A 25,521-nucleotide genomic window follows, 5' to 3' on the forward strand; every position below is an offset into this window, starting at 1 on the left:
AAAAATATATATCGAACATTAATCCCAAAAATCCCCGATTACAATGAGACTTTCCTCCTTAGAAAGAAAAACCTATGCTATGAGCACTCGAAACTTAACATAGAAACTAACTTAATATCTTTTTTTGGCGGTCATAGCGCTTTCACTTGTCTCCCCCCTGGAATGATTTAGGTCCCTTGAAACAGAATTTAGACCCAGCACGTCAATGAAGCTATGGGTAATTATTCAACAGCCAACCACCGTTTCTAGAACAAGAATTCTGGTAGACGACAGTAAATCTTTTCAAGAAAGACCAACGAAGCGACATTGCCATTTAAATTTGGGGAGGTATAACTATGCTAGAAAGCAAGACTCTGAAAGCTTTCATGATAAAAAAGTACATCTGTCGAATAGGAATCTAAAAGAGAACAGGAATAATTAACACATTCTTTCCTATGCATACACAAAAAATTGAATTAAAAAAAGACCTTTAAAGTTAAATAACTAAAAAAAAATAAAAATAAAGATTGACCGGCCGCAACAATAGATTTTCCTACCTTGATCTGAACAGAATACTCACCCGTGTGAAATTCTACTCCTGCCAGGAGCGAATTTAAGAGTACAAATAATTCCTTATATATCTAAATTATAACTATACAATTCCCAGACACGTTTATAAACAAAATAACATCAAAGGTTTGCGTAAATAATTCAAAACAAAATTTTAAAAAATTGGAATGTAGTAGTCAATACGGGCCCTGTGCTTTTGTGCAACACATTCTGAAATCCAAACAATGTTGCGGCACTCCTGTTCCTTCAGTTTCAAATATGCAAAGAAGACGCCAAAATGAAATTGCTGCATGAAAGCATTCACATTTAGCTGCACCTAGAAGAATATGGGACTTCATATGTCACTAGTACACACCATAATAATTCAAAGAGCTGCACTTAAAGTTTATTTAATCACAAAAAGTTGCATTACAAAAGAAATTGTTGCATGAAAGCATTCACATTTAGCTGCATATAGAAAAGATATGGCCTTCACGTGTCACTGATGGTGCACAAAAAAATTTAAGGAACTGCACTAAAGTTTATTTAATTGAAAAAACTTGCATTACAAAACATTTTGAACGCGTGAAGTGTTTCTCATATATAATGAGAAAGAAAGATCAACATATCTTTACGAGCATCTTTACTGTTCTTTTGTACTTTTGTATAACAATTTGTATAACAATTTGTATAACATTTCTTTCTTAAAAGAAGAGCTAGGTCACAATACTGCTATTGAAACGCCTTCTTTTCGTTTGTAATGAAAACATTTTAAGAATGGTACTATTAAATCCAACATGTTAGAGAACACTGGAGCGAAGATTTCAGCCTTCATTCTATAAAAACAAAATGTTTTTCAGGTGAAGGATAGTGACTGATACATTTCTTTTCCCCCTATAAGAAACTGATCATATCGATCTCGGCCATATAAAATACATGAACAAATCATTCAAACAGAGACTTCGAGTTCTGGCACCATTTTAAGTAACAGAAGATTTATATGAAGAATCTATGGCTTTAGACATTAAAATCAATTTTTACTTTAATGCAAAATTTGTTGTTTAGTTCTTATTAAATTTTCAATAATTTGTTTAAATTTGTATTCAATTTTCTATTTTAGTTATTATTTATCAAACAGTTCGTGCTAACGAACTGTAAGTAAGGAGCGACCCGGCTCAATAGTAACCAAAACTCTAAGAAACAGAATTTTCATACTAATAAATTAATAAAAAAAAAATCAAATTTTTATACACATTTTAAATATATAAGTTTCATCAAGTTTAGTTCTACCCATCAAAAGTTACGAGCCTGAGAATATTTGCCTTATTTTCGATAAAAGGAAAAAACACCCCCTAAAAGTCATAGAACCTTAATGAATCATAACATCAGATTCAGCGTATCAGAGAACCCTGCTGTAGAGGTTTCAAGCTCGTATCTGCAAAAATGTGGAATTTTGTGTTTTTTGCCGGAAGAAAGATCACGGATGTGTGTTTGTTGGTTATTTTTTTTTCTTTTCAGGGGTGATCATATCGACTCGGTGGTCCTAAAATATCGCAAGGGGGCTCATTCGAAAGGAAATTAAAAGTTCTAGTATCCTTTTTAAGAGACCAAAAGAATTGAAGGGCAAATAGGCCCCCTCCAACGCTCATTTTATTCCCAAAGTCACCCGATCAAAATTTGTGGATAGCCATTTTGTTCAGCATAGTCGAAAAATCTAATAACCCTGTCTTTGAGGATGACTTAATCCCCCAAAGTCCCCGGGGAAGGGCTGCAAGTTGTGAACTTTGCCCATTGTTTGCATATGGTATTGGTTATTCGGAACTATACAGACGCTTTCAGGGGGGATTCTTTCTGGTGAGGGGGGAGAAGGTTACGTGGGAGGATCTTTCCATGGATAAATTTTTCTTGGGGGAAAGAATTAACCATGAGGAGGGCGCCGGATTCCCCAGCATCATTGAAAAAACGATCAAAATTAAACAAAAAAAAAACAACAAGATTTTCAACTGAAAGTAAGGAGCAACATCAAAACTTAAAAAGAACAGAAATTACTACGTATATGAAGGGGTTGCCTTCTCCTCAACACCTAGCTCTTTACACTAAAGTTTTTAGTACCTTTGAAAAAAGTTTCTTAATGTCCCAATTAAACGAACGTAGTGTTTCAGAAGATATTCTAAAAGAATTGGGACAAAAATTTAAGTTTAGCGTAAAGAGCAAGGTGTTGGGTAGGAGGCGAACCCCTTATATACGTCATAATTTCTGTCCGTTTTAAGTTTTAATGTTGCTCTTTGCTTTCAGCTGAAAAATTTTGGTTTTTCTTAATTTTCTTTAAATTTTTATTTTGATTATGATTTAGTTAAATTTTTAATATTTAATTTTGCTTTTAAATGATAAGAAACTTAAAAAAAAAAAACTACTGTGGAACATGGTATATAATACTGTCGCCAAATATAGAACAGATATACTAAAAAAGAACAGGACTAGAAAATTATAGGATGAAGTCAAGTAAACAAATGACATCACCACATGCTTAACTTACAAGACAATATAATATCTATGTTTTAGCATCAGTTATTTTCTATTTTGGAGCTTTTTGTTATCAGATATTCAAAGTCAGATTTTCATTAAACAGTATCCAACACCATTTCAGTAACGCACATTTTTCCTTAGCATCGATTAGCAGAATGGTATGATAAATAAGTTTTTGGGAATGATTTTAGCGGACACTGAAACATAAAGCCACCTCCAAGTTATCTAGCAATAAACACTTTTTTCATCTTATTTCTTTTTTTACAAGAAATACTCGTGCTGTATTGACTTCACTCATATTGATGATGTGGTAAGTTATAAGTAAAGAATTAAAAAGAAAAGAATTTAATGTTAGGTTTTTATTATCCATTCATGGGTCTTTTTTGAAAATTCATTGTTTTTATCCATTTCACTATTCTGGGCCTCTATTCTTGGAAAACTTAACCACAAACACCTCCACACGGAGAAAAATCAGCCCTTTTCCTTCCTTCCCAGCACTCAATTTGTGCAACTTTTCCAAGCATTGCTTTATGCTTTTTTGTGTGAATTACATGTTTTTACTTTTTTAAAGATTTGGTAAAACAGACAAAATAGCTTTTAAAACTTGGTAAAACAGCCAATATTTTAGTTTTCCACGAAATCCTTGAGATGATAGATTAAATACATAAATGATTTACTAGCAACAGTACTAACTAACTGATACATAAGAGAACTTGGTGAAGCAATATGCGGCAAGATAGGGTATAAATCTCAATGAAAAGGGGTAATTTGACATATATTTAATCACTTATTCATATAACAAACCAGCATCATAATGTATGTCAAGCTAATTATATTGTGCAAGTTTCAAATCTATAATTCTCTAACCTAATCAGAAAAATCTTGATTTCCAAAACAAGTTCTTATCACTGTTTCTTTTTTTTATGAAACGATTATTATTTGTTCAGACAAACTATCTGAAAATTTAGTTTATTCAATTCTGCCGAAATCAACTAAACTGACTTAATTCCTTAAACAATAAATAAACTAATTTGACTATCCAATGCATGATCTTTTGTATTATGCTACATCCTCAATAGGCTATATTTGATTCCTCACTATATCAGCATTAATGATATATAAACATTAATAAAATTTAAACAGCTTAAAATTCAACACAGTATAATAATAAAAACCTTCAAAATCTTAGCGAATAAAAATTCTTGGATAGTGGCTACTATTTCATGACCAAACTGCTACAAAAAAAATGCTACTCCACCTTGTAAAACTGAATTTTTCTATATTTAGGAGGTTTGAGCCCGGGTCTGAAGGAGAATGGAAGTCAAGACCAATGCCACATACAAATATTCAACCTTTAATGCTCATTTAATCTTGTTTCAACCCAAAGGACTTGGTTTAAAATTATTTACACAGCTTTTTTTTTTCTTACAGAAACAGTATCTTTCATCTCAAGAACAAAAAAGATGGTACTGCTGTACTTGCAATAAGATGCAAAATTTTCAACTCCTATGTTCCGATTTTTAATCAATCTGGTAACAACCTGATTTCCAAGACTAGTGACATGTTGTCAAGAATTTAAGGCCCTACAAATTTTGCTATAATAATATAAATTTGTTTGCATTTGCGACGATTTAGCAAAAGTAATGGATTTCAATTTCACTTTCAAATTTTAAGCTATTTTCTTTCTTCCAACCACTTTCAAGACTCTTCCACACGCGTAGAGCAAGTGGAAAACCTTTGGGCCCTATTTCTCAAAGAAATTGGGAGATTTCTAGCAAAGAAAATACAGAAAAGTTTCCCCTTTTTCTATATTTCTTAGGCGATAAATGTTTCATCACCCAAAACAAATCCCTGTGTGTTTACCCGATAGTATTAGATGAATTTGCAATAGTTATTATAGTTTCTACTAATAAGCTACTGCTCAATGTTAGTTACCTCATATTCAAAGAATTTATCTTCCAGTGTCTTTTCACCAGGGTTGTTACTAGCATCCTCGAACAAACGCGCGTATTCCTGAAATAAAAGTATTATTTCAGAAAAAAAGTATTATTTATTCTGAAATGAGCTGAAATGAATGGATGAATGAAAGAAAAGACCTTTGCCCTCAAACAAATCAATCAAACTCATTATCAATCAATCATCAATCAAATAATAAAACTTCAGAGTTGCAGACAGTGCTATTCGTGAAAATTCTGAAATAAAAATGACAAGCAGAAATGCAATAGTAATATATTTTCAATTTATTGAGTGGCACATACGTATTTTAGCAAACACACTCAAGAAGTGAAACAAAATTATGATGTAAATATAATGTTTTAGTAACAGAATGATGGAAACTACAAAAAAAAACTAGCCCAACATTATAACTCTATTAAGTATTTAATTAAAATATTCCTGTATCTTACTTTATTTCACTGAGCCAAGTTCATTGTCTCAGAATACAGAACTTGTTTTCCGCAGATTCAACTAAGTAAACTTCTCGACTGTATTTGATTTAACGTATAACTACTTAGCCATATTAATCGGCTTTCAGATTAATCTTATCTTAGTCATTTAGCTCATCCCTGGACGTCTTGTTGATGATACTACCGCAAAAACGATGTTCGACTTCGACCCTATCAAAGTCGGTTGGAAAAGACCTCGCGGCCGACCGAAGAAACGTTGGTCTGATGTTTGCCTGTCCGATTTCTTGACGATGGCAAACATCAGACAGGGCGAACAGCAGATGCTCACCATGGAGCATCATCTCTTTTTTTAGACCAATCTCGATAGAATTTTTACTGTGTCGTATCCTAATGGTATAGTCATGCTAGTGTTAATGAAGCAGCTCCACCTTCATTGAATTTCTCACATTCTGGCTAATCTCTGGAAGTTCTTTGTATGTATATTCTGCACAGTTATGTTTTGTTATGGGGTGGGAGGAAAAGAAGTAAACACGCCACTTGGTTAGAAAATGAATAATTTAGTCATCTCATTTCATTCTTCTTTCATTTTTGTTTATTATTTCACACTGGTAAATGCTAGCAGATACCATTGAAACCTTTAAACAGCCACGCTTCTTCCCACTGAAATTCCACGTTTTTTCCCACTGAAGTTTTCTATGTCAAAAATGCCCCCCCCCAGCCCTATAGGCCGGTCCTTTTTATGCCCGATATTTTTTCAATATCTGTGCTTCTAACTGTATTTCAATATATAGAATCAGAACTATACAAAATCCAAGCGTCAGGTTTATAGCAAGTATGAAGCCTCCCTCCTCTTGTGTACAGATATGAACTGCGTGAGGCTACTTACTAAAAAAGTCAGTAATGCTATAACTCATGATCTCTTGCGCCATAAGGGTAGTCCTTACAGGATCAATCCTCAGATAAAAATTCCTAAGACTTTTCTGGATGTTTGGGGTAGGTAAACACTTTTAGGTCATAGCCTTTTATTTTTTTTTAGTAGAGCCCGTCTTGAGGGGGTGGGGGGTTAAAACCACATCGATGTGTGTCTATGTGTGTCTTGCATACTAAGTAGATTTACTGCTATTGAACACGCTTCAGAAAACTTAAAGAGCCATCCTATAAATAAATCTGGTGTACTAAAATTAGTTCGAATTTTGAGCTCAACTACCTAGGATAACCCTATACCTTTATTTATTTTTCCCACGTTTCTTTTTTTAATATTTAGTACTCTGACCCCCTCCCCCTTTTGAAAACTTACCGCATAGTATTCGGCGACAGATTTGACTTGGTCATAGTCATCAGCTCTCGCAAGTGCAGCTAACCCATCGGGATGCAGCTTCCCACAAGTCGGGTACAACTTGGCTCTGTCGTCCTTCGAGAGTTCCGTACCAAATGAGTTAATTGTAATAATGAATGCTCGTCGATCAGCCTCAAACTGAAAAACAAACATGATGTTAAAAGAACAGGATTAGTCAATCACCTTAAGCTGCGTCAACATTCGGCACCTTCTGGAAAGCTGGGCCGGAGACCTGGGATGCATGTAGCAGTCTCCACTGGTAAAAATTGCAACAAATTCAAAAAATCCAAAGGTAGCCGTGCGATATACTTATGATAACTTTGGCCCAAAATCAAGCTTCAAATAATTCATTTTTGCTAATATACTCTGCTATGGCTGTTCTGTTGAAATTTAAAAGGAATAAATAGCAAAACTGGAAGCATTTTTTTTTGCAAATGAACTCTTATAACTGCAAAAAAAGAAACAGAAGAGCCTCTATACTAAAACTATTTGTATTCTTCTTCATTCTTATGAATGGTGGAATAATGTTGTTCAAGGAAAAAGTGAATTCAAGTTTCACGAGTTTTTTAGAATGAACAAAGAGTTTCCGTGGGTGCTGTCCTTCCAAACTTAAACTGATAAGAGAGTTTATTCATTCAACCATTTCTGAGAGTTTCTACAAGCTTCTTTATCTTTCTTTGTAAGTACCATGGCTTGATTAGACTCCAATCAAACGGAACAACCCGTCTTCAGTCCCTGATTTATGGCATCCCGGCCCATTTTTGGCATCTTTTTGTAGGATAGCTGAATTAAAGCGTAATTGCTCGCTTGAAGAAGAAAAAACATTGAACAAGGTATTTAAGGACGTCCAAGGAACAAAGCATCATGATAATAACCCTCTAACCACTAAATTATTGCATTTAATGTTATACTAGCAAGATTACTTATGTGTTAACACATTCAGCATTTTATGACGGACATTTACTGAAATTCTAAGACAAATTTATTGTCCATCACGTTTTATCTTTGTGTCTTTAATACATTTTAAGACTACACTGACTATGCACGACGTTTGAGAAATATATGTATATATCATTACCAAGGAAACGAGGGTGTTTATCAGCCAGTGGACAATAAGAAGCAAAGAGGCAAAAGCAGATATTTCGGTATAGACCTCTGCCATGCCATCTTCAGTGCTGCACAAAAAAAACTAACCTATTGGAGTGAACTCTAACCAAGCAGAAGAAACACTCAGTGTTTCTCCGACTAGAGTTCACTTCACAAGTTTAGTTTTTTTAGCATACTGAAAACAGCTAGCCACAAGTCCTTGCCAAAATCCCTGCTTTTGTCTTTTCGCTTCTTTTCTTCCACTAGCTGAAAATCAACCCCCGTTTTCTTGGTTATATTTTAGTCATATTTTCTCGTTTTTTGCTTTTTTGTCAAACATCTTTTTGTCATTTGTTATTAAAAATCGAAAGTAAAAACAGTATCTAAAACTTTCCATTAATGAGGCTATTTAAGGTAAGTCTATTTTTAAGATGTATGCCAAGAAGAGTTTTCAGTTACAAACTATCCTGCAAGGGAATGTGGAGTTCTCTGATTCCATCTTGTCAGAATCCTCCTCCCAATCTTTTTGGAAAATCGTAGAAATGACAAAATTATGTTTACTACATTTCTTACTTCCAAATTTCACAAAAAAGATGCAAAGTGTTTACGCAAGTAGCTTAGAACGATCACATGTGTTCACCTGTGTAAAGAAATGACACAAACTACTTAAAACTAGGAAACACAACAGGAACGTAACAGGGTACATAACACAAGCTTACGATAAACAAGATGACAAGAAAGCTTTACCAGGGAAAAAAGTGCTGAAGATTTAATTCACAAAAAAATATCCCTATAAGCAGCGATTAATACCGTTTACAATCAGAAAAACAATAAACATATACAGTCTGTCAATGTTCAATGTCAATTATTTTATTTATTTTTATGCAACGAAATAGGTCACTTTCTGGGCCTTTTAAGCTGAAAAGAAAGCAATTTAATATATTTTTGGGGTTGTACAAAAGGTACTAATTCTAAATATGTAGTGGGGAGGGGGGAGAGAAGAACTTAGTCCAATATTTGTTTTTTTAACAAAGGTACAAAAAGTATTTTCGAAACCAAGAGGACATTTTTTTTTAACTTTAATAATGAAAACATCACAAACAGGTGTTTTCAAAAGCCCAAGGAGCTCAGAAGATACACTCGCACTCCTTAGAGCAAAAAAAGTGAAATTTGAGAATAATAATGGATTAATGAAAAATAAATAATTAAAAGGAGCTCCTAGTACACTTCGATTGAATCGACATCCGGACTGTCATTCGCAGATGAGAAATATTTTTTACACTTGTCTGCAAGAATACTTTGATGTCAACTACCAACACAACTCAAACTGCCTAAGAACCTGGCAGTTGTGAAAAAAAAAGAACACAAACATTGTACGCTATTATTACATTTTTCTTACCTGGTACACAAGCTCATACTGCGATCCACAGGTAAATATTACGATTTCCTTGAGATATGGTGCCTCCCACCTTAAAAGGGGGCCCACTGCAATGTAGGTGGTCTCAGATCAAAGTTTGACCAGTTCCTATATCTAGTGAACTGGGTCAAACCGTCTTTCAGTATTGATTGAGATTTCGTTGCGTAAAGACCTCGTTTTTGGATATTAACGTTTTAATAAAGTAAGGTTCAACCTGTGTGATTTCCCCAGAGACATTTATGATCGGATTATATTATTTACTTGCTACTGATATTTTTGCTACTTACTATAAATTTCCTCGAGATTTAGTGATTTATTAACTGTGGATACTTGGACTAAGAGATTTAATTAACTTAAAGGATTGAACTTGACTAAATTCTTTGTGCATAGTACCAGCATCTATTATGGATCCAGAATATTTCGGCATCTGCTCAAAAAATTACCAGCAAAATAGGTAGCGTGCAGTGTATTAAATGCAGTACATGCTCTCATTTTAGTTGTGGAAAAACTAAGTACCAAATGACTTGAAGAGGACCTCTGTGTGCGTAATTTGTGCGCAAAAAGATTCTCCGGAAAACTGTATTCTGACTAAATTGAAGTCGAAAAATAACAGTCCAAGACAGCCAAATAACAACGAGAAGAACCATGATCAGTTTTAAACGAATATTATTTTCCCGAGTGAAAACGTGTGGACAAAATCACCAGCGACTTCTGGCGTAGCACCGAGACTTATGGCTGCTGGAGAAAATATAAAGATGGAAAGAAAAGACTTTCCAGGTTCAGACGTGAGTTGTCTCATATGTGACGCAACGACTAAAGACAGCCCCTTGTTTGATAGTCATCAATGCTTACACCGCATGCATGCGGCCTACGCCGCAATTGATGCAAACATAGTTCTTGCTCTGCAGAAGCCCTCAGTCTGTTGTTAAAAAGTTGAAGGCACTTGATCCTCGTAAATCTAGTTACCCAAGTGAGATACCAATTAAATTGATTATTGAATGGGCTAATCTTTTATCTACTCCTTTAACGGCAATTTTAACCAATTTTTTTTATTGATGGTGTTTTCCCTAGTATTTTTAAACAGGCGTATGTTACCCCAATCCCCAAAAGTAAGGCCCCTTAGGACATTACTGATATTAGCCCGATTTCAAAAACACCGGCTCTTTCAAAAGTGAAAGTTTTATTTTTGACTATTTATTTGAGGACATAGATTCCCAACAATTTTGATTTAGACTTGGGTATAGTATTGTTCATTGTTTGGTTGGTTGGATTCTTAAATACTTAGAAAAAAATGGGGCTTATGTTGATGCATTATTTGCTGATATAGTAAAGGACTTTAATAGTCTTGACCGTAATGTAGTAGTGGAAGAAGCTAAAGTTATGGATGTCCGTCCATTTGTTGTGCGTATGCTTACTAGTTTTCTTTTTAAAAGATCTCAGTGTGTCCAACTCCCTTATCATGAGCCATCTGGTTTTTTAGATATTTTTTTGCGGTTCGCCACAAGGGACTAAATTAGGTCCACTTTCTTTTCTAATTGTTTTTAATCGTATTTTAGCAACAGTTCGAGAGCGTTTTAAGTGTGCTTATGATTTGACTGTTTGTCACTGCAACTAAGCCCTCCAACTACCAAACAGTCTGACTTGACGAGAATTTTTAATGACCTAAAAGCTGAATTAGGAAAGGTAAAACTGACAGTCAGCGAAACTAAGAGCTCCTAGACTTTTAGTTCTAAGACTTTTTCCTTCCTAAAGGTTGGCAGCTATTCTTCTATTTCTCTACTGCTGATAAAGAAAACTGTTAAAATACTTGTATTATTTTTAGATGAAGATTTAAGATGGAACTCACACGTTGACTATCTGACTAAAAAGGCGCCTCACTTTTACAATCGTTTTCCAGCCTGAAGAGATTTAGTATGCCAATTGAGGTTTTGAAATTTGTATACTACAGCTATGTTACACCTTCTCTTCAGTATGGATCTCCAGCTTGGCATCCTGGTTTGACGAAAGATCAATCTATTTTTCGAAATTCCCTTGAAATTGTTTTCAAATAACATTTTACTATTAAGACTAATCGAGATAATAGTTACCACTTTTGAATCAGCTATAAATATAATTTTTTTTTCACTTGCCAGGTATTTTCAAAACATTTTTTTTTTTTTTGTTACTATGGACCACTGTTCACCCTTTACTAGGTTACAGCTACCACTGCAACCGTGAAAAAATGACGGTGCCTCTGCTTTCTTTTTGCCATGGTTACTTCGCATACAGTGATTGGTTGGTAGTAGAAACTTGGGAGAGGACACACTCGATCGAAAAACGAAGAAGTCAAAGGTTTTTCGATTGAAGTTTGATGCGAAATTTCATCGTCAATATCAAAGCTTGTTTTAAGGTTTAATATCTGTTCTTACTTGTTTTTAAAAAGTTTTTTAACTTCATTTCTTAATTTATAAGAACACAAACCATCTGATTTTAATGAGCATGCATAACGCCTTTAAAAGTGTCAAAAATTTAGGTAACTACACTGAACAACAAGAAATAAAATAAGGTGGACCAAAAGGGAGATATATTTGCCTAAGTCTATTAAATGGAAAAGCTGTTTCAACGTTTTACGAAAGTCCACATCCTGGATATTTAGATGATATGTAATGTTCATACCTTAAAAGGCTAAAAGACTTACCCACCATATCAGTTCGAGATATTGTACAGAGGTTACACGTTTAATAAAGAGACAGTCAGTCGTAAGCGTTAAGGCACACCAAAAGTAATTACTTGGCAATCAACAAAATATTATCCTGTTGGAATCTCTCATAATTTAGCTTCAGAAGAATATCCTTTATCCATTTTTCTATTCGGCTTGCTATTCCTTGTCGCAGTCAAAACGAAATAAAGTAGAAACAATCTCATACTACGAATAAAATTTGACCTACTTAAGCTGTTACCGCAGACGGCTTCACTGAAAACTACCTTTTACGCTTAAAAGTCCAGTCGAAGAGTTAGTCAATATCGCAAATCATTTAGGAAATATAAAAGAAAATAAATAAAAATGCATCTCCATGACATGTACAGCGGAAACTCAAAAGGTATTATGTCACACAAGATAATTTTTTATAGGAGAGCGGGAAAATAAGATCTTTTTTTTACTAATTTATTTTGCTGTAATTTTAAGGACCACTTGTGCACACAAGCAATGTTTTTAAAGTATCAGAAATATAAGAAACATTTGTGATGTCAAAATACATCTGTCCAGCCTAGTTCAGATTCCAGTGGTAGAACAGAAAATAAAGCATAAAAAGTAGAAACTTCCAGACATCTTGAGAGCCAATTAAGATAGGTGAAAATAAAATGTACCAGTCAACTTGTATATCCAATTTGAGGAAACGAATCGTTAATCTAATAATACTAGATACTTAATCTGATAACGTTTGATAATGCCAAAGAAGTCACTTTTGGAAAAGGTTTCAGACGATTTCTGGATCGAAACTATAGAAGCTATATTATCAAACCAACATGTTTCCGAGCCTCATTGTTCCGTACATTTCAGCAGTTATCAAGGTTGAAGCGGTAGCTGCAAACACTGCCTGTAGTGCCCAAAAATTAAATAATGCGTTTAAAAAAATGACAAGTGAGAAAAAAAAATGTCATTTCTAGCTGATTCAGGAACGGTAACTATTATCTCGTAAATTAGTCTTAATAATAAAAGGTAATCTTAAAAAACAATTTAAGAGAATAAACATAGCCTGGAACACGCAAAAATGGGGTCAGATAGAGACAAAAAGTATAACACTGGAATCACCATAGCTGAAACCCCTATTCAGGAAACTTACAGTCTCCTGGATGAACAACAAGGAAGGGCATTTTTCACATGGGTAGCACTGATGAGTCTTTTTTTCTTTATTGTTTTCCACTGCTAGCAGGGCACTGGAACATCATGGAGAAGTGTTTAAGGGCTCATTTGAAAGGAAATTGCTACATCTGTGTACTTTTGTAGTTAACAAAATAAATTCAGTCAGAAAGCGTGTTGCTACAAAATTGCTACAAATGCAACGCATATAATGTCTACTTGGAAATGCATTACTTCAGAGACTTCTCTACTAAGGACAAAGAAGAAACTTACCGCCAGAATTTCACACATGACGTCAGCCGTTGTTCCACCCATTCTCTTACAGAAACTGTAAAAAGCTTCCAAGTACGCTTTATACAATTTGTTCCTGATGATTTCAATATTGAGCTCATCCAGATCTTGTTCACAAATACAGTCAACAAAAAATGGAGCTGAAAAGAAGCAAAATATTAAAACTAAAAATTAAAAATATTTACACTTTTTTAGGTCCAATAATAGCATTATAACAAAGGCAATAAGACTAAGAACAGACTAGTTCTCAGTCTATGATACATCTAGTTGGACAGTAAACTCAATTTCACTATTTCTCCCATAGTCTGCATATTTAAAACTAAGTGTCAACCTTTCTGTGCGTGTGCACTTACATTAAAAGACAGCTAAACAAGTCAAGGTGGAAACTTGAAAATCCCACAGTATAATCTTGAAATCATGAAATAAGGTTAGTTTCACACACCCCAGCACCGTCCGGGAGAAGTTTGAGCCTCATCTGCGAGAGCCAGAGGCATGAGCATCGCAATAGAGAATCGAGGGATATTCGCAAGGGTCACATTTCACATTCTGTGCACTCTTTAAAACTTGGTTGAGAGTACCTTTTTAAGGGGCAAAAAAAAACTTTTGACCGTAGCGAGCTTTGTTGCCTGAGAGCTGCGTTGGCTATGTTGGTGTGATTTCTGCTCCAAAAAAAAAAAAAAAATCCGTCCTTTGCCCCTATCCCCACTAGACAAAAATTACCTCAAGAGCAAAAAAATTTTAACATCTTTCGTATTTGCTGAGATAATTATATTGGTTACAAATTTGTGTCTCAGTTTCAGGCAAAATAGTTTGTGAGCCTAATGTCAAGGGCAGGCCTCGGCAAACTAGCATGCGTGCTAGATATGGAATGCTACCAGGATAAAATAAATAATATACGTAAACACATAGGAAAATAAATAAATAGAACAATCCCATTTTTTACATAAATTTGCACTTGAAAAATCTCTGCAACAGGTTTGGCTCATTTTTGCAAACAATGCTAAAAATGTGCTTTGCCACAAAAAAACAGAGCATTTTGCCACAGTTTGTCACCTTTTTACAGTGCGTGACTCGGACTAACATAGGACAGAGTCCCTCTATCCTCTCCCTCTCCTATGCTTGGTTTGTAAAAAAAAAGGCACTGTGAATCCAATAAAGTTATCCAATACAGGAAAATCAACTACGGTCTGGGGCAGTACTAGAGGAATGAAAAAGAAAAAGAGAATATGACACTACTATAATCAAGGTACACCTTGTTCCCAACACCTGATTAATCAGGAATAATAGATACACCATAAATCACAAAAAAATTCATTTTTCATCCATATTTGCAAATGTTTTAACGAAATATAACCTTAAAATCTCGCCTGAAGCATGAGAGATGGTAAAGTCGAACCAGAAAAGATTCACTTTTTTTTACAGTAATTGACAACTCTGGAGCTCTAAGCATGCACTCACGATACTCTACTGGTCAACCACGAAAACTCTAGAAGTTGAAACTCGGAGCCCAGTTCCAGGAGTCCTGAAATTGAAAATTGGAAGTTCTTTTTTCCAGGGAATATAGTAGACTAACGCAGAGACAAATACAGAGTATATAAGTAAGTAAGTATCCGGATTAACGACGCTTCTTGACAACTAAGGTCGTTGCATCTGTTCTGTAGTTTCTTGCCACAAAAAGGTTCGATCTCTGGGTCCAGTTATACCAAGCTAAGGTCAAACCTACAGCGTCACCACAGGACAAAAAAAAAAAAAAAACACTTTCAGGAATGACATTTAGAAAAAATACGCTTTCCAATACCAGTATATAAAATTGAAGAAGGTTACAACACTCAAACCTGAGCACATATTTACAAACAGAAGGCATCCTGATATTTAGAAAAAAACTCTGTCAAACGATAGTAGAATAAACCAGGCTCTTAGAGCATAGTCAATCTTAAAAAAAAAACTTCAAGAATAGGACCTGAAAAGCCATCTTTGGTGGCTTGTATCTTGGGACCACGTGATCTTTTTGGAGCACATATAAAAAAAATGTAGATAGGCTTAGCTGCTGATTTGTTGTATTTCGAAACATATCAAACTCAACAACATCTAAGAACAAAGAAGTAGTCCAGCCCTCCTGTCTTGCTGTATATGGCCTATTCTCTTTAGTTATAGAAGATGAATAAAGAACAATGAAACTCATAAATAAATAAAAAGTTAATACTTGCCTAATGGAGTGTCTACTAAGACAGCACTATAGAGCTCAGCTGGTGTGGACGCAACATGAATAGCCTCCATTTGCTCAAAGCTTCCAAGGGGGTGACATTTAGAGATCAACTCGGCTATTGGTCGCTGATGCAAAGTTCCCGTAATAAGCAAAATAATATTGTCAATCATGTAGCTATACCTGAAGAAAAAGAATTAAACACATTGTATCAAAACTGTCAGGGGTTAGGTGTTTACCCCCTTCCCTTGCAAAACCGCCCCTGGAACATACTGCCCCCTGATGGTCTCCAGTAATTTTCGACTTATAAGGCAGAGATGGGGATAAGAATGGGCAATCCCACTCCTATACAGAATACATTCTGGTCATTTTGGGATTAAATGTTACTCTTTGTTTCATGATAACAGCGTATGTGGGAAATATTCCCGGAAATCAAGAGGGATTAAATATCAATTTCACATTTTGATGTGTTTTAGAAGTTTTTTTTGTACCAGTTCCCTTCCCCTGCCCGAAAAAAATTACCTCTCAGATAAAGGTCCTAGATACGACAAATCCATAAATTTCACCGTCTTTGGTAAATTCCCTGTTGTTTTACAATTCCAAACATTTGCATATATTGGCTTTAAACCTTTACAATGGGGTTCTCTGATTATTTTGTAGTTAGGGAGGGAGGGAGATGCCTCAAAGGGTTCACTTTAATTAATATAATCCCCAGAGAAATATCCAGGACTTTTGTTGAGAGGGTTTATTTTTTAGGGGGTGGGGGAGGGACTTACAAAAAGTTTAAAAAATACATCAAAAATGTGGAATTGATATTCAATCCCTCTTGACTTCTGGTCTACGCTGTTGTTATGGAAGTAAAGAGTAACATTAAGCCCCAAAAGGAGCAGAATTTATTCCTTATAAGAGGAGGAGGACTGCCAATTCCTCATCCCCACCTCCATCTCATGGTCACAGAAACTTTGGAGGGTGTTCATTACGTCAGAAACAGAGAACTAGTTCTCTTTTTATAAGTCGAAAGTGATGCGAGACCAACCATCTGGGGAGGGGGGCGTGTTTTGTCGGGAGTGGGGGTAAAATTACACTAAACGAATTAATGAAACCCAAAACGAATAGAAATTGAAATGAAGAACCAAATCAACATAAAGACAAAAGATACTGCTACGGATGAAAAGAGGAATCTTAAAAGAAACAGAAGTAAAAATTACCAATTGAGGTATACTTAAAACAAAGACATTACCACAATAATTAGGGCTTCAATCTTTCTTCCAACAACCTCTTAGGACACGAACATCCTTTGTCACGGCATTAAAAAAAAGCTCTGTTTTGTTTTTGTCTTAGAAAAAAATATAGAATGTCACAAATTAATGCAAGCAGATTGGTCCCTTATTTTTTGGAGTTTAGTGAGGTCTCCCTAGGCGCTGTATTTACCATAAAATTTTCAAGCGGATCGTAAAAAAAAAAAACAGAATTCTTCACGCTATGAATCGAACGGCCAAGTAAATATGAAATTTTGTTGTCCTCACTAAGCTCTCCTTAATCCAGTCTACCTTACCCTAAAAAGTTTTTTGTCAATAGCCGAAAACAGATATGACTCAATTTAGGGTTGCAAGAATCTATACAACCTTCTTTCTGTTTTTTTTTTTTAACATTTTACCCTGATAGGTTTGTTTTGCCCAGTGTGCATGCATAGCATGTTCAAGACAGGGTCTTATATAAGAAAAATAAATTAATTTAAGGTTCTGGATTGAGAACCGTTTGAGAAGGGAGAAAGATCTAAGGAGAAAACTACCAGATTTGAATAAGTGGGAAGTGTTGGATTTAAGGTCATTATCCTACTGCATAGCTGATAAAAGAGAAAACAATTTCGGGCCTATTTTAATCGACACGAACCAATACAACAGTTTACAGTCAACAGTTTTTTTTTCTGAGATTCTCTTGTCCTGGCATATAGATGTCATGCAAGTTTAAGCCAAATAAAGAAAATGATATAGGTAAATTTGCAATTTTCAACATAATTTAGATAGAGTGAAAAAGAATAAATGCCTCTTTTTAATGCTCTTTCATAATTCAATAATCGATTCTGGGGATGTTACATTTTGAGCTATAAAAGGGCTCAAAACAACCAATTGTAATCAAAATCCAAAAATTTGCTTCCAAAAAAGTGGCTAGTGAGAAAAAATGTCATTAGCAGCTGATTCAGGAATGATAACTATTATTTTCATTAGTTTAAATAGTAAAATGTTATCATGAAAACAAAAGTTGCAGAAATATATAAACAGACCTAGAGACCCTTCAAAATTGACGTCAGTTTTCTGGGAGGTCGATTTCGAGGGGTTTCAGCAACATCTTTCAATTTTTTGGTTGCTATGGACTCTCACCATATTGGGTCCCATTAAGCGCACAAAATATAATTTCCCCCCGAAGTAGTTATTGAATTATGAAAGAGAAAAACAATTCGTTAGGAATACGTCCAGTGCTGTATGGTTAGTAAATTTGAACAGTCACAGCCTGAAATTGGGTTATTTCAGCATCGATGGAAAATTTAACAAACTTTATTGAAGCAAAGCTAATCTAAGGCGTATTTTAAGAACAAACGACTTACAACGATACAAACTAATTTTCTCCAATTTTTTTTTTGTCGTCTTTGAGGTTCCATTGGCTTTCGTAAAACGAATCTATGGTTTTTTTTAAAATCTGCGTTCGGGAAAAAAATATTTGTGCCTTTTTGGGCACCAATTGGCCTAAAAAATGTCTTAAATTAGATATCCTTAATCCACGGACTCACTGATACAGGTTTCAAACTAATTAAGGACAACATATTTTCCGGCCCCTTTCCGGGCTGTCTAACACAATTCATGAGGACAAACATGAGGTCCCCTTACCCAGCAACAGTCCTTGAAAGCTTAAAGGCATTTGAAAAAGTGTTTCTTGGTCTTTTTTCAGAGGGGGAACCACGCCCCCAGACTAATATTTTTGTTGTGCACAAGGATCCGCTTAGGCCAGGGACTTACAGTTTGAAATTTCAATCTATTCAGAATAAAGAGGTCGCTGGCCCTTTTCTAGGCCAGATTTGAAAAAAATGACACTTTTTTCTTTCTTCTTTTTGTGAATTGGTATTCCCTTGGTCCAAGGAATTTCAGATATAAGTTTCAAGCCAATCGACTATAGGTTCTATGGCCTTTTTTTAGGGTGTCCATGTCCCCAAGATAGATTCTTTGAAAAAACAGAGGAGGATTTGCTAGATGCTTTCCAGAGATATTGCCTACGGATTATTTTGGGTACCCGACTGACTAACTGAGTCTCAAACAGTAAGCTGTGCGAAAACTGTAGCTTAATCCCGCTTTCTAGGGCAATAATGAGAGAAAGAATGAGATGACTAGGACAAGTTCTGCGGATGAAGGAACACAGATTTTCAAAGACTATCCTTGTTGGCCAATCATCTAGGGCCAAACAAAACACAGGTCTTCCCCGAATGGGGTGGGAGGATGTTGGAAGGAAAGATTTAAGAGAAATAGGAACTTCTTGGAGGGTATAAAGGGGGAGAGGAGACACATTTAAGTCAAATCCGGATTTAGCTCGAGTTTGCATCGGGTCAGTCTGCAGATTGGAATTAACTGGCTTTCGCACTGCTTAAGAACTTGGGCCGGTTTTCACCATATCATTAAATTTATACAGCTAGGACTTTTAAAGATTTAAATTTAAAGGAGATGCAGGATACCAACTTATCTATTACAAGATTAGTAAGGGATAGAGGAGGCGGGATACGGATTTGTCAAAGGCTAAAATTACAGCTCTAATCATACAGAGTGAAATTCCTAGTTGCTCCGTTTTCAATAAGACTCACAATTCTATAGCTTTCTACAAAAATTGGTCTAGGAAGAATTCGTCAACTATATAAATCGGGGTCCTTGTTCTAGGGGCACCACGAGTCTGATCATACCTGAAGGTATGTTTTTTGGACCTTCTGCTATTCTAGTGAAATATCTACTTCAAAATTGGACTCCAGGGGGTACAGGGTGTTAAGAGGCGAAAACTGCTCGAGAAGGGGGGGGGACTGGTTGACCTCTGATCACTTTCAACTTTTGGCACTAGAACTTTCAATTTTGACCTAGTCAATCCCCTCCAAAGTTTCTAGAGGGATATCTATATTGTTCTAAGGGGGTATGTAAAAATGATTTTTGCAAAAAACATAACTTTAAACTTGCCCAGTTCCAGCGTGTTGACTGCAACTACATTCAAGTTTCTACAGTGCATTATGTCCAAATAGTCATTTTTTTTAATTTATATTCCTTTAACTATCATTCCATATGCCTTAAAATACATATGGATCGTTAGGAAAAATTATTTATAGCAATAGTTGCAACCTGGTAAAGAGCGAATTACAACCATTAGTAATCAAAGCTTAAACACGTTTTCAAAACAAGAACTTCCTAACGATATTTAAATTGCCGCTTGAATCTGATTCATAACTGGTAACTATTATTTCGGTTAAGTTCAATAGTAAAAGATTAATGCGATAACAACTTTATGGGAATTTCGAAAAAGACCCTGGCAATTCGGTCTGATGAAGATAGGAGTTGCTGAAGAGGTATCAACTGAACAGGTAGATGTATCAACTCTAGGACGGGTTCGGTGATTAGTTGGGGGTATCTGCTCTACTAAACTGTCATTTAGTCATCTTTTTCTTCCTACATTCCCACTTTTAATTTGTGCTGTAAAGTTTTATTATACTTACCTGAAATTGCAGCTTGTTTTAGTTTTTAATTGTTTTCTATTGTACACTAGACACTTCGACTATTCTTATATACTAACAACACCTCAGCCCTCACCTGAAAGCATTAATTGATGGGCGTAAGAAAGACCTATTTTACCCTTTATTCCCAAACTGAGTGTTAAACCATCAATAATTTAAAATAAACATAACTTGTTCCCGTGGTAAGAACCCCGAACAGGACTCACCAACCACCAGGAGAATGGTTACTGGAACACGAATTATCAATAGACAAGGCAGTACTTGTTAATGAAACAAAACACACCCAAGAAGTGAAGTTATCTAATAAAATATAACCTTCATATAGCTTGTACTTTATATAATAATATAACTTGGCTATATATTTAGGGGTTGGGGGGATTATATATATTAGGGGTTGGGGGTAAAGTATTTAGACAGCGCCCCTAACATAACCTAAACTACCCCCCCTAATGTGCAAATATATAGCCCAAATTATACAAATCCAATGCATTCTATCACCCATCACATGTCGTTTTTGCTATAAAATCGGTTTTCTGATATCTAACCTAAGTGTAATTCTTGAATTTGTTTCGTTTAATGAACAAGTGCCGACAAAGCCATGAAACTACGCCAAATACCTGAAACTTTTGATTTCGCCTTGGCTCAACACGCTTATGATAGCAATCATCATTTCATTTTATTCGAAAACACTTCCATTACAGCCCACGTTACAGACCTTATGCAAATTTTCAGAAGCTGTTCGGACCTTCTTGCGTTCATGCATGGTCTTAATCTCTGACCTTTGTAATACCAATTTTCAGACCTAATCTTGCACCCTGAACTCTCTAAACAATAATAAAAAAGACTAATTGATTTTTTAATAGAATTTACCTAAGACAGTTAAATCCCTTGCAGAATCTAAACGTGGCTGAATTTAACTTCTTATTTAACTCCCCCAAACTCCCCCTCAGGTTTGCCCCCTCAAACTCCCCCCAATGTCATCAGACCCGGTCGGGATTTAAAATAAGAGCTCTGAGACACAATATCATTCCAAACATCAAATTTCATTAAGATCCAATCACCCGCTCATAAGTTAAAAATACTTCATTTTTTCTATTTGTTCCGAATTAACTGGCCCCCACTCCCCCCCCCCAGATGGTCAAATCGGGAAAACGACTATTTCTGATTTAATCTGGTCCGGTCCCTGATACGCTTGCCAAATTTCATCGTCCTAGCTTACCTGGAAGTGCCTAAAGTAGCAAAACCGGGACTTTAGGTTTTCCCCCTCCAACTCCCCCCAATGTCATCAGATCCGGTCGGGATTTAAAATAAGAGCTCTGAGACACAATATCATTCCAAACATCAAATTTCATTAAGATCCAATCACCCGCTCATAAGTTAAAAATACTTCATTTTTTTCTATTTTTTGCGAATTAACCGGGCCCCCACTCCAACCCAGATGGTCAAATCGGGAAAACGACTATTTCTAACTTAATCTGGTCCGGTCCCTGATATGCTTGCCAAATTTCATCGTCCTAGCTTACCTGGAAGTGCCTAAAGTAAGTGCCTAATTTCATTAAGATCCAATCACCCGCTCATAAGTTAAAAATACTTCATTTTTTCTATTGTTTCCGAATTAACCGCCCCCCCCCCCCAGATGGTCAAATCGGGAAAACGACTATTTCTAATTTAATCTGGTCCGGTCCCTGATACGCTTGCCAAATTTCATCGTCCTAGCATTTTTTTTGGATTTTCACTAAAAAAAACACCCCTTTAGATTTAAATATATCTTTCTGTATCTTTATTAAATTAGAGAAATGCTTGCCCCCCACTCTGAATTTTTAGGAATTTAAGAAACTTAGTTTAAATTTTGGAATGCAAATTTCTGAGCTGAAAAGTATCTTGCAATAGCTCCTTTAAGGTTAGAGCCCAAGCATTTTTCACCTGCCTTGCCTTCATAGATTTCGGTAAACATGGATACAGAATATCTGACCGTTGATAACTTGTAATTACAAAATCAAACACTTATATCAATGAAAACTACAAGCGGTCTTGGCCGAGTGGTTAAGGCGTCTGACTCGAAATCAGATTCCTTATGGGAGCGTAGAAATACATTCCCGCATCCAGCCTTTGCTATGCTTCTTATGTAAAAGCCTATGAAATCACATTTTTTTTTATCTGCATTTTAACAGCAACCTAATAGTCGAAGAAATATTTCGGGGGAAGGGGTACATAACTATTAACTGCTTACCCTTCGACAGGGGAGAATCTCCAGCATTTTTATTTAGGGGGGCGAGAGGGGTGCATATCCTGATAGTCAAGAGCCACGGGATAAACATTATTATTTCCCTCCACATTATTTGGGAGGCAACTGCCCTCCCCCCAAACGACGCCCCTGTCCTTTGTATTACATCATCTATTACGCTAGCTAGCCGTTTTGTTTTTTTTTACCATAAAGCAGACTGTTAACACCGAATAAGAAAGGCAATTTATTTTGGATGACGTCATCGCGAATCAGTTTTATAAATTGACTGCTAAAAAGGAAAATGATGTTCGATGACGTCACCACAAGTCAGCCTCTTCTAGCTACATACTACACTGTATAAATGACGTCACCTCTCGGATATAAATGACTGATCCCAGTGATTTTCGTTTTAGTTAAACAATATTAGTTAAACAAGTTACTGCAAAGCAAACAATCTATCATGTCAACTAAAGTTCTTAGCAAAACTGAAAATTTTGAGAAGGGCAGAGATGTATGGTGTACTGTAGGAGAGAAGAGAACAGTAATGAAGAAAGGAAATATCTTTAAATCTACTGGAAGTTCTAAACTGGGATTTGATCCTAAAAAAGAATTTGAACAACTAGACAAACAGATTGCCACGATTGCTAAAATGCTATTAATGTTGTATAGAACCCCAGAAGTGAAGAAAACATTCAGATTACGGAGGGAAGTAATGGACTTTATACGACAGACAAGCTCACTTCAAGAAAAATTGAAAAGATACCAAAGCCAAATTGGAAAACGTGATTCAGACGGGATATTATCCACCTTTTATTTTCAAATGACCAAATTGAGTTCAGTCATAGACAAGTTAGAAAAAGAAGTGGAAAAAATACAGGAAGATAGAGATAAGGAATTGAGCCAAGGTAAAACTGATGTGAACGAAAACATGTTGTGCGATTTACGCATGGCTGTACTGATAACCAACGGTTGTATTGACCCAAATTTGAGGGATCATTTCCAGAAAACAGCTCTACATCATGCCGCTGAAGAAAGTAGACTGGATATTTGCCAGCTACTAGTTTCAAATGGTGCAACTGTAAATGCATTAGATTTTAAAAATCGCACCCCTTTGTATTATGCTGTCAGACGAGGCGCATCAGATATTTGTCACTTTCTAGTTTCAAATGGGGCTCTTTTAAATCTGAAGGATAATTTCCAGAAAACAGCTTTACATCATGCTGCTGAAGAAAGTAGTCTAGATATTTGTCTGCTACTAGTTTCTAACGGGGCAACTATAAATGCATTAGATTTAAAAAATCGCACGCCTTTGTATTATGCTGTCAGACGAGGTGCATTAGATATTTGTCAGTTTCTAGTTTCAAATGGGGCTCTTTTAAATCTGAAAGATAGTTTCCAGAAAACAGCTTTACATCATGCTGCTGAAGAAAGTAGTCTATACATTTGTCAGCTACTAATTTCAAACGGGGCAACTGTAAATGGATTTGATTCTAAAAATCGTACACCTTTATATTATGCAGCCAGAAGAGGCGCATTAGATATTTGTCAGTTCCTAGTTTCAAAAGGTGCTCTTATAAATGCCTTAGGTTCTGACAAGGTATCTTCGCTATTCACTCTAAAGTTTTTTAGTGTTTTAAAAAAGATTATAATGCCTTAAATTAACTGGAAGTTTTTGTGAAAGAAAATTTTGGCGAATAGTCTAGAAAATTTTTAGTTCATGCGTAAATGTGCTGTCTGTTTTGGTTGATAGTCTAGAAAATTTTTAGTTTATGTGCTATTCTGTCCGTGTGCCTATTACTAAATAAAATAGACTCGGAAAATGTTCTTATTTGATTTTGGATTATCGCTTCAGTTTTTTTTTTTTTTATATATATATGGGGGCCAGGTGTCGAAAAAGCAACTATGGAAAAGACTTGAGTACAACTTTACTTATGACGTAAAACAAATTTTCTAATTCAACTTAGCTTAAACGTTTTGACGGTCAACACTTACAGGAATAAATTCAAGGAAACTTCTTTTTTGCGTGAAATAATTATAATCCTTTACAAAAAAGTCAAACAAATCATATGGATGTCGTATTTAAATTTGAAAAATACGGATATAGCAGTACATTGCTGGGATTATTGGTAGGAATGTGAGGACTTCCAAAGAGTTCAAAATTCCAAGTTCTTATATTTTATTTTTGTTTGATACAAAAATAGCAATGAAAATCCAATCACATTTTTAACAATTAAAATTAAAGCTCCTTAAAGTTTCTTCTAATGGACGAAACTAGCTGCTTCTGTTTTATGTTATTCAACTGTTTAAGAATACATGCTAACACACAAGCAATATGACTAAAATACTCCTCTTGGATACCATAAATGATCCCCCTCTCCAAAAAATAAATAAATTCAACAGACATGAAATTAGAATAGAATGGAGGATGAGCGTGCGTAGCTTTGTTGGCCTCAGGCGGCTTGGAGTTGCAGTGAGTTGTTAGTAGTAGTAGTGGATCCACTTGGAAACTTCAGGACATGAAGACAGGGCAAAGTGAAGCTTCATTAAAACAAAAATAAAGGAAACGAATCTGATTGAGTTGATTCGTGCTATCCTATTTTGATTAATTTTTTTTTTAGGCAACTCTGTTTACAAACGACCGTTAAGAATGAAAGTCAGAATCTTTAGAGGGTTTAGGAGGGGGATAATGCTGCTCTTCTCCCAATGTTTGATAAATACATTTATATAAGCCTATTTAAGTCACTGGACACAAAGAAACATGCTAAGAAAACAATTCTTATTTTATTATGTACCAAAAATAATCATAGTTAGCAAATTTTGAATGAAGCTTTTTTTACTTTACCCTCAGCCCCCCTAATGTGCAAATATATAGCCTAAATTATATATTTCCTATGTTGACGCGAATCTC

At 35.4% G+C, this 25,521-nt stretch overlaps 1 protein-coding gene across 2 annotated transcripts in view; it reads right to left on the bottom strand.

The window, feature by feature from the left end:
* Positions 1–639: 639 nt before the first annotated feature.
* LOC136034838 (V-type proton ATPase subunit d 1) overlaps positions 640–25,521 on the bottom strand; it is a 37,131-nt gene continuing 12,249 nt past the window's right edge. The window contains exons 3-7 of one of the 2 annotated variants that reach the window (XM_065716294.1): positions 15,638–15,816; positions 13,413–13,570; positions 6,757–6,933; positions 4,990–5,067; positions 640–865 (exon numbers count right to left, since the gene is read on the bottom strand). In XM_065716294.1, coding sequence (XP_065572366.1) covers positions 704–865; positions 4,990–5,067; positions 6,757–6,933; positions 13,413–13,570; positions 15,638–15,816 — 754 coding nt within the window. In that variant the 3' untranslated portion in view covers positions 640–703. Of the gene's footprint in view, positions 866–942; positions 1,001–4,987; positions 5,068–6,756; positions 6,934–13,412; positions 13,571–15,637; positions 15,817–25,521 lie in introns of those variants that run through there. The other variant, XM_065716295.1, reaches the window with a different exon arrangement.

The sequence above is a fragment of the Artemia franciscana genome, chromosome 13 (genome assembly GCF_032884065.1).
Source record: "Artemia franciscana chromosome 13, ASM3288406v1, whole genome shotgun sequence".
In the NCBI taxonomy this organism is placed as follows: Eukaryota; Metazoa; Arthropoda; class Branchiopoda; order Anostraca; family Artemiidae; genus Artemia; species Artemia franciscana.